The following is a 14435-nucleotide window of genomic DNA, read 5'->3' as shown; positions in this document are numbered from 1 at the left end:
ATACTGGGATTGAATACACAGGATTGCAGGCATGCATAGAACGAGGCACCAGGTCTAGGAATACCCTCTCGGTTTTTTTGTTCTTCTGATAGAAAAATTAATTTTTAGCCGGACTTTTTTATTTTCTAAGACCTACGTTCTAGCGCTTGTAATTAATTATTCCTTCTTGTATCGAAGGATTATTGAATGGTAGAATAAACAGGAACGCATATAATTAGTCCTGCTAGGAACCAGTCGCTCTAACTATCATACTACGAATGAATATACATGATTGAATGCATGCACATGATGAGGCACCCGGACTCGGAACACCTCCTCGGGTTTCCTGTTCTCCTGATACAAATACCTACTTTTCGGCAAACTTTCAATTTCTAGGGCCGGTATTCTAGAGATCTACATTATCGCCTCTCGATTGAGTGAATGCATGAATGAATGATTGAATGCACAGGCATGCATATGCTGAGTGTTGCAAACAAACGGTTGCTTGCTCTGTCTATCATACTAGGATTGAATACACAGGATTGCAGGCATGCATAGAACGAGGCACCAGGTCTAGGAATACCCTCTCGGTTTTTTTGTTCTTCTGATAGAAAAATTAATTTTCGGCCGGACTTCTTTATTCTCTGAGACCTACGTTCTAGCGCTTGTAATTAACTATTTCTTCTTGTATCGAAGAATTATTGAATGGTAGAATAAACAGAAACGCATATAATTAGTCCTGCTAGGAACCAGTCGCTCTAACTATCATACTACGAATAAATATACATGATTGAATGCATGCACATGATGAGGCACCCGGACTCGGAACACCTCCTCGGGTTTCCTGTTCTCCTGATACAAATACCTACTTTTCGGCAAACTTTCAATTTCCAGGGCCGGTATTCTAGAGATCTACATTATCGCCTCTCGATTGAGTGAATGCATGAATGAATGATTGAATGCACAGGCATGCATATGCTGAGTGTTGCAAACAAACGGTTGCTTGCTCTGTCTATCATACTAGGATTGAATACACAGGATTGCAGGCATGCATAGAACGAGGCACCAGGTCTGGGAATACCTTCTCGGTTTTTTTGTTCTTCTGATAGAAAAAAGAATTTTTGGCCGGACTTTTTTATTTTCTAAGACCCACGTTCTAGCGCTTGTAATTATTTATTCCTTCTTGTATCGAAGAATTATTGAATGGTAGAATAAACAGGAACGCATATAACTAGTCCTGCTAGGAACCAGTCGCTCTAACTATCATACTACGAATGAATATACATGATTGAATGCATGCACATGATGAGGCACCCAGACTCGGAACACCTCCTCGGGTTTCCTGTTCTCCTGATACAAATACCTACTTTTCGGCAAACTTTCAATTTCCAGGGCCGGTATTCTAGAGATCTACATTATCGCCTCTCGATTGAGTGAATGCATGAATGAATGATTGAATGCACAGGCATGCATATGCTGAGTGTTGCAAACGAACGGTTGCTTGCTCTGTCTATTATACTAGGATTAAATACACAGGATTGCAGGCATGCATAGAACGAGGCACCAGGTCTAGGAATACCCCCTCGGTTTTTTTGTTCTTCTGATAGAAAAAAGAATTTTTGGCCGGACTTTTTTATTTTCTAAGACCCACGTTCTAGCGCTTGTAATTAATTATTCCTTCTTGTATCGAAGAATTATTGAATGGTAGAATAAACAGGAACGCATATAATTAGTCCTGCTAGGAAGCAGTCGCTCTAACTATCATACTACGAATGAATATACATGATTGAATGCATGCACATGATGGGGCACCCGGACTTGGAACACCTCCTCGGGTTTCCTGTTCTCCTGATACAAATACCTACTTTTCGGCAAACTTTCAATTTCCAGGGCCGGTATTCTAGAGATCTACATTATCGCCTCTCGATTGAGTGAATGCATGAATGAATGATTGAATGCACAGGCATGCATATGCTGAGTGTTGCAAACAAACGGTTGCTTGCTCTGTCTATCATACTAGGATTGAATACACAGGATTGCAGGCATGCATAGAACGAGGCACCAGGTCTGGGAATACCTTCTCGGTTTTTTTGTGCTTCTGACAGAGAAATGAATTTTTGGCCAGACTTTTTTATTTCCTAAGACCTACGTTCTAGCGCTTGTAATTAACTATTCCTTCTTGTATCGAAGAATTATTGAATGGTAGAATAAACAGGAACGCATATAATTAGTCCTGCTAGGAACCAGTCGCTCTAACTATCATACTACGAATAAATATACATGATTGAATGCATGCACATGATGAGGCACCCGGACTCGGAACACCTCCTCGGGTTTCCTGTTCTCCTGATACAAATACCTACTTTTCGGCAAACTTTCAATTTCCAGGGCCGGTATTCTAGAGATCTACATTATCGCCTCTCGATTGAGTGAATGCATGAATGAATGATTGAATGCACAGGCATGCATATGCTGAGTGTTGCAAACAAACGGTTGCTTGCTCTGTCTATCATACTGGGATTGAATACACAGGATTGCAGGCATGCATAGAACGAGGCACCAGGTCTAGGAATACCCTCTCGGTTTTTTTGTTCTTCTAATAGAAAAATTAATTTTTGGCCGGACTTTTTTATTTTCTAAGACCTACGTTCTAGCGCTTGTAATTGATTATTCCTTCTTGTATCGAAGAATTATTGAATGGTAGAATAAACAGGAACGCATATAATTAGTCCTGCTAGGAACCAGTCGCTCTAACTATCATACTACGAATGAATATACATGATTGAATGCATGCACATGATGAGGCACCCGGACTCGGAACACCTCCTCGGGTTTCCTGTTCTCCTGATACAAATACCTACTTTTCGGCAAACTTTCAATTTCCAGGGCCGGTATTCTAGAGATCTACATTATCGCCTCTCGATTGAGTGAATGCATGAATGAATGATTGAATGCACAGGCATGCATATGCTGAGTGTTGCAAACAAACGGTTGCTTGCTCTGTCTATCATACTAGGATTGAATACACAGGATTGCAGGCATGCATAGAACGAGGCACCAGGTCTAGGAATACCCTCTCGGTTTTTTTGTTCTTCTGATAGAAAAATTAATTTTCGGCCGGACTTCTTTATTCTCTAAGACCTACGTTCTAGCGCTTGTAATTAACTATTTCTTCTTGTATCGAAGAATTATTGAATGGTAGAATAAACAGAAACGCATATAATTAGTCCTGCTAGGAACCAGTCGCTCTAACTATCATACTACGAATAAATATACATGATTGAATGCATGCACATGATGAGGCACCCGGACTCGGAACACCTCCTCGGGTTTCCTGTTCTCCTGATACAAATACCTACTTTTCGGCAAACTTTCAATTTCCAGGGCCGGTATTCTAGAGATCTACATTATCGCCTCTCGATTGAGTGAATGCATAAATGAATGATTGAATGCACAGGCATGCATATGCTGAGTGTTGCAAACAAACGGTTGCTTGCTCTGTCTATCATACTAGGATTGAATACACAGGATTGCAGGCATGCATAGAACGAGGCACCAGGTCTGGGAATACCTTCTCGGTTTTTTTGTTCTTCTGATAGAAAAAAGAATTTTTGGCCGGACTTTTTTATTTTCTAAGACCCACGTTCTAGCGCTTGTAATTATTTATTCCTTCTTGTATCGAAGAATTATTGAATGGTAGAATAAACAGGAACGCATATAACTAGTCCTGCTAGGAACCAGTCGCTCTAACTATCATACTACGAATGAATATACATGATTGAATGCATGCACATGATGAGGCACCCGGACTCGGAACACCTCCTCGGGTTTCCTGTTCTCCTGATACAAATACCTACTTTTCGGCAAACTTTCAATTTCCAGGGCCGGTATTCTAGAGATCTACATTATCGCCTCTCGATTGAGTGAATGCATGAATGAATGATTGAATGCACAGGCATGCATATGCTGAGTGTTGCAAACGAACGGTTGCTTGCTCTGTCTATTATACTAGGATTAAATACACAGGATTGCAGGCATGCATAGAACGAGGCACCAGGTCTAGGAATACCCCCTCGGTTTTTTTGTTCTTCTGATAGAAAAAAGAATTTTTGGCCGGACTTTTTTATTTTCTAAGACCCACGTTCTAGCGCTTGTAATTAATTATTCCTTCTTGTATCGAAGAATTATTGAATGGTAGAATAAACAGGAACGCATATAATTAGTCCTGCTAGGAAGCAGTCGCTCTAACTATCATACTACGAATGAATATACATGATTGAATGCATGCACATGATGGGGCACCCGGACTTGGAACACCTCCTCGGGTTTCCTGTTCTCCTGATACAAATACCTACTTTTCGGCAAACTTTCAATTTCCAGGGCCGGTATTCTAGAGATCTACATTATCGCCTCTCGATTGAGTGAATGCATGAATGAATGATTGAATGCACAGGCATGCATATGCTGAGTGTTGCAAACAAACGGTTGCTTGCTCTGTCTATCATACTAGGATTGAATACACAGGATTGCAGGCATGCATAGAACGAGGCACCAGGTCTGGGAATACCTTCTCGGTTTTTTTGTGCTTCTGACAGAGAAATGAATTTTTGGCCAGACTTTTTTATTTTCTAAGACCTACGTTCTAGCGCTTGTAATTAACTATTCCTTCTTGTATCGAAGAATTATTGAATGGTAGAATAAACAGGAACGCATATAATTAGTCCTGCTAGGAACCAGTCGCTCTAACTATCATACTACGAATAAATATACATGATTGAATGCATGCACATGATGAGGCACCCGGACTCGAAACACCTCCTCGGGTTTCCTGTTCTCCTGATACAAATACCTACTTTTCGGCAAACTTTCAATTTCCAGGGCCGGTATTCTAGAGATCTACATTATCGCCTCTCGATTAAGTGAATGCATGAATGAATGATTGAATGCACAGGCATGCATATGCTGAGTGTTGCAAACAAACGGTTGCTTGCTCTGTCTATCATACTAGGGTTGAATACACAGGATTGCAAGCATGCATAGAACGAGGCACCAGGTCTGGGAATACCTTCTCGGTTTTTTTGTGCTTTTGACAGAAAAATGAATTTTTGGCCAGACTTTTTTATTTTCTAAGACCTACGTTCTAGCGCTTGTAATTAATTATTCCTTCTTGTATCGAAGAATTATTGAATGGTAGAATAAATAGGAACGCATATAATTAGTCCTGCTAGGAACCAGTCGCTCTAACTATCATACTACGAATGAATATACATGATTGAATGCATGCACATGATGAGGCACCCGGACTCGGAACACCTCCTCGGGTTTCCTGTTCTCCTGATACAAATACCTACTTTTCGGCAAACTTTCAATTTCCAGGGCCGGTATTCTAGAGATCTACATTATCGCCTCTCGATTGAGTGAATGCATGAATGAATGATTGAATGCACAGGCATGCATATGCTGAGTGTTGCAAACAAACGGTTGCTTGCTCTGTCTATCATACTAGGGTTGAATACACAGGATTGCAGGCATGCATAGAACGAGGCACCAGGTCTGGAAATACCCTCTCGGTTTTTTTGTTCTTCTGATAGAAAAATGAATCTTTGGCCGGACTTTTTGATTTTCTAAGACCTACGTTCTAGCGCTTGTAATTAATTATTCCTTCTTGTATCGAAGAATTATTGAATGGTAGAATAAACAGGAACGCATATAATTAGTCCTGCTAGGAACCAGTCGCTCTAACTATCATACTACGAATGAATATACATGATTGAATGCATGCACATGATGGGGCACCCGGACTTGGAACACCTCCTCGGGTTTCCTGTTCTCCTGATACAAATACCTACTTTTCGGCAAACTTTCAATTTCCAGGGCCGGTATTCTAGAGATCTACATTATCGCCTCTCGATTGAGTGAATGCATGAATGAATGATTGAATGCACAGGCATGCATATGCTGAGTGTTGCAAACAAACGGTTGCTTGCTCTGTCTATCATACTAGGATTGAATACACAGGATTGCAGGCATGCATAGAACGAGGCACCAGGTCTGGGAATACCTTCTCGGTTTTTTTGTGCTTCTGACAGAAAAATGAATTTTTGGCCAGACTTTTTTATTTTCTAAGACCTACGTTCTAGCGCTTGTAATTAATTATTCCTTCTTGTATCGAAGAATTATTGAATGGTAGAATAAACAGGAACGCATATAATTAGTCCTGCTAGGAACCAGTCGCTCTAACTATCATACTACGAATGAATATACATGATTGAATGCATGCACATGATGAGGCACCCGGACTCGGAACACCTCCTCGGGTTTCCTGTTCTCCTGATACAAATACCTACTTTTCGGCAAACTTTCAATTTCCAGGGCCGGTATTCTAGAGATCTACATTATCGCCTCTCGATTGAGTGAATGCATGAATGAATGATTGAATGCACAGGCATGCATATGCTGAGTGTTGCAAACAAACGGTTGCTTGCTCTGTCTATCATACTAGGATTGAATACACAGGATTGCAGGCATGCATAGAACGAGGCACCAGGTCTGGGAATACCTTCTCGGTTTTTTTGTTCTTCTGATAGAAAAAAGAATTTTTGGCCGGACTTTTTTATTTTCTAAGACCCACGTTCTAGCGCTTGTAATTATTTATTCCTTCTTGTATCGAAGAATTATTGAATGGTAGAATAAACAGGAACGCATATAACTAGTCCTGCTAGGAACCAGTCGCTCTAACTATCATACTACGAATGAATATACATGATTGAATGCATGCACATGATGAGGCACCCGGACTCGAAACACCTCCTCGGGTTTCCTGTTCTCCTGATACAAATACCTACTTTTCGGCAAACTTTCAATTTCCAGGGCCGGTATTCTAGAGATCTACATTATCGCCTCTCGATTAAGTGAATGCATGAATGAATGATTGAATGCACAGGCATGCATATGCTGAGTGTTGCAAACAAACGGTTGCTTGCTCTGTCTATCATACTAGGGTTGAATACACAGGATTGCAAGCATGCATAGAACGAGGCACCAGGTCTGGGAATACCTTCTCGGTTTTTTTGTGCTTTTGACAGAAAAATGAATTTTTGGCCAGACTTTTTTATTTTCTAAGACCTACGTTCTAGCGCTTGTAATTAATTATTCCTTTTTGTATCGAAGAATTATTGAATGGTAGAATAAATAGGAACGCATATAATTAGTCCTGCTAGGTACCAGTCGCTCTAACTATCATACTACGAATGAATATACATGATTGAATGCATGCACATGATGAGGCACCCGGACTCGGAACACCTCCTCGGGTTTCCTGTTCTCCTGATACAAATACCTACTTTTCGGCAAACTTTCAATTTCCAGGGCCGGTATTCTAGAGATCTACATTATCGCCTCTCGATTGAGTGAATGCATGAATGAATGATTGAATGCACAGGCATGCATATGCTGAGTGTTGCAAACAAACGGTTGCTTGCTCTGTCTATCATACTAGGGTTGAATACACAGGATTGCAGGCATGCATAGAACGAGGCACCAGGTCTGGAAATACCCTCTCGGTTTTTTTGTTCTTCTGATAGAAAAATGAATCTTTGGCCGGACTTTTTGATTTTCTAAGACCTACGTTCTAGCGCTTGTAATTAATTATTCCTTCTTGTATCGAAGAATTATTGAATGGTAGAATAAACAGGAACGCATATAATTAGTCCTGCTAGGAACCAGTCGCTCTAACTATCATACTACGAATGAATATACATGATTGAATGCATGCACATGATGGGGCACCCGGACTTGGAACACCTCCTCGGGTTTCCTGTTCTCCTGATACAAATACCTACTTTTCGGCAAACTTTTAATTTCCAGGGCCGGTATTCTAGAGATCTACATTATCGCCTCTCGATTGAGTGAATGCATGAATGAATGATTGAATGCACAGGCATGCATATGCTGAGTGTTGCAAACAAACGGTTGCTTGCTCTGTCTATCATACTAGGATTGAATACACAGGATTGCAGGCATGCATAGAACGAGGCACCAGGTCTGGGAATACCTTCTCGGTTTTTTTGTGCTTCTGACAGAAAAATGAATTTTTGGCCAGACTTTTTTATTTTCTAAGACCTACGTTCTAGCGCTTGTAATTAATTATTCCTTCTTGTATCGAAGAATTATTGAATGGTAGAATAAACAGGAACGCATATAATTAGTCCTGCTAGGAACCAGTCGCTCTAACTATCATACTACGAATGAATATACATGATTGAATGCATGCACATGATGAGGCACCCGGACTCGGAACACCTCCTCGGGTTTCCTGTTCTCCTGATACAAATACCTACTTTTCGGCAAACTTTCAATTTCCAGGGCCGGTATTCTAGAGATCTACATTATCGCCTCTCGATTGAGTGAATGCATGAATGAATGATTGAATGCACAGGCATGCATATGCTGAGTGTTGCAAACAAACGGTTGCTTGCTCTGTCTATCATACTAGGATTGAATACACAGGATTGCAGGCATGCATAGAACGAGGCACCAGGTCTGGGAATACCTTCTCGGTTTTTTTGTTCTTCTGATAGAAAAAAGAATTTTTGGCCGGACTTTTTTATTTTCTAAGACCCACGTTCTAGCGCTTGTAATTATTTATTCCTTCTTGTATCGAAGAATTATTGAATGGTAGAATAAACAGGAACGCATATAACTAGTCCTGCTAGGAACCAGTCGCTCTAACTATCATACTACGAATGAATATACATGATTGAATGCATGCACATGATGAGGCACCCGGACTCGGAACACCTCCTCGGGTTTCCTGTTCTCCTGATACAAATACCTACTTTTCGGCAAACTTTCAATTTCCAGGGCCGGTATTCTAGAGATCTACATTATCGCCTCTCGATTAAGTAAATGCATGAATGAATGATTGAATGCACAGGCATGCATATGCTGAGTGTTGCAAACAAACGGTTGCTTGCTCTGTCTATCATACTAGGGTTGAATACACAGGATTGCAGGCATGCATAGAACGAGGCACCAGGTCTGGAAATACCCTCTCGGTTTTTTTGTTCTTCTGATAGAAAAATGAATTTTTGGCCGGACTTTTTTATTTTCTAAGACCCACGTTCTAGCGCTTGTCATTAATTATTCCTACTTATATCGAAGAATTATTGAATGGTAGAATAAACAGGAACGCATATAATTAGTCCTGCTAGGAACCAGTCGCTCTAACTATCATACTACGAATGAATATACATGATTGAATGCATGCACATGATGAGGCACCCGGACTCGGAACACCTCCTCGGGTTTCCTGTTCTCCTGATACAAATACCTACTTTTCGGCAAACTTTCAATTTCCAGGGCCGGTATTCTAGAGATCTACATTATCGCCTCTCGATTGAGTGAATGCATGAATGAATGATTGAATGCACAGGCATGCATATGCTGAGTGTTGCAAACAAACGGTTGCTTGCTCTGTCTATCATACTAGGATTGAATACACAGGATTGCAGGCATGCATAGAACAAGGCACCAGGTCTAGGAATACCTTCTCGGTTTTTTTGTTCTCCCGATATTAAAATTGATTTTCAGTCCACGTCTGCCTCTGCATCTTCAGTGCCAGTATTCGAGGGCTACATATCATCGCTCCTGGTCCTGACACAGTATGATACGCTACGCAATTGATCGATAGGTGCAAGGATATAATTAATTATCATTCTACAATCAGCTTTTTATGCTATAGTAATTTTTATTGATAAAATAATCCATGGTCATACATTATGAATTTCATTCTCATTTGATCATACAATGCTGTACATTTTCATAAATGGTGCTTCATTATATCTTTGACAATACTTCTATGTTTCAATTAATCTACACTTAGTTATCATCATAATCATACTCATCCATAAAAGTAAAAATCTATACATGTAATTCACGCACGCATAATTATTTGTTCACCTCACATAACAACTCATAACGCCAATGTACCATAGAGATTCCTGTTTTTTTATGTTGTGGAACGACTTGCTTCACAGGCTCTATATCTTTTATCTGCAAAGTAGAAATAGAAGACAAATGAGAAAGCATGAAAATACCAAATCAGAGCTACCGAATAATCGAAACTCCGTGATTTGTTTCATGCTCAGCTTTGTTCACTTGGCGGATCCGTGTTTCTTAGATTGAAATACGTTAGAAAAGTTCAGTGCAATCGATTTCAACAACACTTCTTCTTTGACTAAGAAATTATGAAAATCCAAAAGCCTCCAGTTCCTGATTCGCCTCGATTTCGTTTTACAAGATTTTGTTCCAGAATCGTCAATGGGATACGTCAAAGTTTTCAACCAATATCGAAGGATAAGAGTTTCACGCAGTCTGACAAGGCGTTCATGACGAATAATCTCTCAATGATGTTTGTGACCTCATTCCTTTTAATTTCACATAACAGTTACCCCGACTGTGCGGAAAGACTCTCTGACGATGATCGCGGGATCAGGTCCAGGGGGGAGAAATCGAGAAATTGAGACAGTCGCAAATTTGATTTTCCTTATTTATTTTGTACAAAAACTTGTAATAAATACATACATCTAATTCTTATCGTGTTTTCGAATACAATCTTTCGTGTCATATCGGAGTACATATATTAATTCAATAAGGATAATAATCATCACATTTGGTATAATCTCAAAATACATTGTTTGTTCACGCACTGCAGGAAAATGAAATTCTACTCAAAGCCCCTCTAAAAATCTAATGAAATATAACTATGGGTTGCAAAATGCACAGGCTCGATTACGATCGTACCTCTGATCTTACGTCAAATCTTCAAAGTATTTACGCGCGCAGATATTCATCTCATAAATTTCTACATACAGAACTGTAAAACTCAGTAGCTATCCAAGGTCGCGACTTTCATCAATCCTGTGCAAATTTAACAATGAGCCAAATCTAACTGTACATCTACTGAATTGTAATGAAGTCCTAGGGCATTAGGACACGCGGCTTGTCAGATGCGCGGCCGTGGCGGAAATCTGGGAAGCTGAAGGGGCAAATAATGCTCCCCATCCCGCCACAAGGCCGCTGTCCTTCGAGTCGGTATTTTTTTTGAAATTATGCACGGAATATCGATTATACAGTCCCCAGATGCTGTTCATCAACTTGCTGTTGTACTTCAGCGGCGTAAGCTCCGTATCTAAAAGAGAAAACGAATTCCCGTGTGAATAAATTTAGCTAGCGAACAGTTTGAGGATAAAAAAAAAAATGGGGAAAACATTTCCGTCAAACTCACTTTGCATGATCGGCTTATTGCCGTTGTAAAAATGCTGATGTCCCTTTTTCGAACTTCCACCATTTCTGGCCTCCATTTCCGCGATGAGATAGGTACGATTCTGATTTTCCCGCACTTTTCGCACGGCGAATACTCCTTGTGGTACAGCTGCCATTGTCTTGCAATCTGAAACATTATAAGTACAATTTTAAATGACGAATGAAATACAGTTTTTTCAACCCTATTTCACATATCATCCCTCATCCTCGTTCAATTCAGACCCAAGGAAAGGGGAACGAAAAATATTCGTTCAACTCAACAGAAACTGAACATGTTAGGCTCCGAATGAATAAGTACATATAAAAGATAGCAGCGTGCCGTTCGTAATAATCATTTATCAGGATGACCCGGACCCCACGAGAAGGTCGAAAGGCAACCGCATGTCTTCCCCACGAGCGACTCGACCTATCGATCAACTCTACTTATTTAATGTCAATAACATATAACGTTTCCAAATTTACATGAAATAATTCTCTCGATTTATCTCGAACGGCCTATCGCTGCGAGCGTTGTCTGCGAATATTTTTCACGACGAGAAAGCGTGCTCGATTTTCCGCCATTGGTATATAACTCGAGTGAACAACGGAAGAGGACAAGAACCCCGCATGAATTAACATTGACTATAACATTATTATACTAACCGTTACAGTAATCGAAAAGCAGTTCTGCGATCTTGTTTTCTTTTGTTATATTTTCAGTCTTAATCTTTTCAGATTCTTTGGCTAGTTTTTTGATCGTTTTTAAACTCATACAGAATGATGTCTTGTCTTGCGTCGATCGTGGCATCGACCGGCTGATAAAAGTATTGTTAATGAAAATTTAATGAAAGCAGACGACGATCTTCTTTATTCCACAGTCACTGTATTGAATACTGTGCAAAATTATCACTCTCGGTTCCTTGGCTCTGTAGAAGCTTTTACAAAACAAACTGAAGCTTTTCAAGCCGTTGCTAACCGATTTATATAAGTTTGCCGAAGTGCGATCCAAATGGAGAGGGAGAAATACGACCGTGACGTCGATGGATCAACAGTCCGTCGTTATCGATTTACGAGAAGCGCGGAATTTTTGCAACATAAAAAACTTAGAAAAATAAAATAAAATACTCAAATGCAAAAATATCGGAGAGTATTCGAAAAAAAAAATATGTCATGACGTCGATACTGACAGTGAGCTTTTGCAGTGCAGGGGAGTTTGTTGCAAAAAAATGAGATATAAATCCGAGGAGCAATCGATAAATAAAATGCGCGTAATTACAGCGCACGAAGCACACGTAATCGATATTATATTGGATTTCTTTTTTTGAATTTAGCTGGGATCGCGGGATACTTAGTAGCAACTTCAATAGTCACAGCAACGCACGTCTCTCTTTATCTTTATGATTTAAAAGCAAAGTCGAACTCGTTTTTGGACCACTCGTACAGTGGAGTTCACGGAAAGTCAAGTCAATAAATCTGTTATCTTCAGGACCAGATACTATATAACGAGTACTGCGATGTCATTTCGTATGCTCTGAATCTGAATGTAGTAAATAAGTTTTGCCGTTAAATTGCTCTATTTTTAAAATTGAAATTAAAATTGATTATACGGGAAGTTGTTTGTGTCTTACAATTATATAATTTCGACTCACTCGCTCTACGGTATTGAATAATCTTCCCAAATTCTTAGCTGGATTCGCGGGACGTATTGACTCATCCCAGAATTGAATCGGTAAGATATTATCACAATCGAAATTGAAATTTCTTTTTCCACAGGTTTGAAGTTTTTATCAACCCCTACCGGACCGGGGGTAGGTAAGGAGGATTTGACCGGTTCGATTCCATAATAGATACAGCACAAACTATTTTTAAGATTCTGTTATTCTCGGGAGATAATAATTAGGAGTTTTTTTTTTCTAATTAAAATCGTTATCGCCGCTGTGACGAGCAGTGACAAATAAGTGAACGTGTTTTGGTGCACGCACAGCCGAGGTGAAGAGCCTCTCGAAATTATTATTCGCCGGTTCAGGGTGATTCCTAAATTTTATCATGTTTGTAATCTCCGTAATGAATCACGCGCGTGTAGAATGCGAAATGAAATATTTTTGTTTGAAATACCCCACTGGGAGCTTATAATTAATATAGTATAGCGACGAGATATTGATAAGTTCGCTCAAGTAAGACTTATCAAAGTGGTGGAATAATAATTAGTGTTAATCTCGTAAACATACTGTTTACACTAAGGAACCTCGACGATATCGATTTACATATTACGAGCATAACGGGAATGTCACGTACGCGGGAAAGGAAAGAAAACATGCGTTTGATCGAATTTATCGCAGTTTCACAAAATTATTACGTCGCATCGCTGGAATTACTCAAGAATCGCGTAGACCTGCGGCGCGGCGCGAATCGCGATTCGAATACACGGACGCAATCGATGTCCTGAAAATTAGTAAAAGATGTATTATTCAATTTAAACAAAGTCCAGTAGTGAATCGCACAGTACGTCGCCAGTCATTTGAGAAGTAATTGGTCGTACAGCGTTATCGTGACCTGTGGGGATCATATAGCATCCAATATGAATGACACGAACCCGAATGCGTCGAATACACATATCGCTGATATCGTTGTTTTCAATTTTTGTATAACTTCATGTAATCAGCACGGCTTATGGTCGGTAGACGACCGAATGGATACGCAAATACTTGATCGAATCTCCGATCATTGTATGATATGTCATACGAATTTTGTTGGCACGTGTCAAACTGCACTGCAACGACGTGATTTGTTCATCTGATCAAAAAAGATTCAATCAGATTAGTGAGCGGTACCGTAAAAACGAGAAATTTTTTAACGGTCAATCACGAATGTTTCCCTGCATCACACACAATGAAAATTTTACTCGTTACTAATTTATTGCAATTTGCGAGGCACCTGCGTTTGGGTCAACGAACATGGCACGATGAAGGATTGCAGGATAATTGAAAATTTTTGTTCGATTTGCCTTTTTTGCTTCGATTATTGGAATTTGAAACTGAATTACGAACCGTAAAAAATAATTTTATACCCACTATTCTATCGTACCGTTTTCAAAATTGAATTAGCGTATATTTAATTAATGTAATTCGGTGCGACGTAGATAGGAACGCGAC

The 14435-nt window shown here is 39.8% G+C and overlaps 1 protein-coding gene across 1 annotated transcript; it reads right to left on the bottom strand.

Annotated features, from left to right (window-relative positions):
* Nucleotides 1-10514: 10514 nt before the first annotated feature.
* Nucleotides 10515-14339, bottom strand: LOC125500702. The gene is made up of 3 exons (XM_048654379.1): nt 11947-14339; nt 11267-11431; nt 10515-11170 (listed from the first exon to the last, which is right to left on the bottom strand). The coding sequence occupies exons 1-3, from the start codon at nt 12089-12091 to the stop codon at nt 10968-10970; spliced, it is 513 nt and encodes a 170-aa protein (XP_048510336.1). The 5' UTR covers nt 12092-14339; the 3' UTR covers nt 10515-10967.
* Nucleotides 14340-14435: the final 96 nt, after the last annotated feature.

This window comes from Athalia rosae, chromosome 4 (genome assembly GCF_917208135.1).
Source record: "Athalia rosae chromosome 4, iyAthRosa1.1, whole genome shotgun sequence".
Taxonomy (NCBI): Eukaryota; Metazoa; Arthropoda; class Insecta; order Hymenoptera; family Athaliidae; genus Athalia; species Athalia rosae.
The sequence above is the reverse complement of the archived record's forward strand: the minus strand, read 5'-3'. Positions and strand labels throughout refer to the sequence as shown.

Coding starts and splice junctions, on each gene's coding strand:
- LOC125500702 (XM_048654379.1), bottom strand. CDS start 12,091: ATGCCACGATCGACGCAAGACAAGACATCATTCTGTATGAGTTTAAAA. Junction 11,432..11,946: donor GCTTTTCGATTACTGTAACG/GTTAGTATAATA, acceptor ATAATGTTTCAG/ATTGCAAGACAATGGCAGCT. Junction 11,171..11,266: donor CAATAAGCCGATCATGCAAA/GTGAGTTTGACG, acceptor TTTCTCTTTTAG/ATACGGAGCTTACGCCGCTG.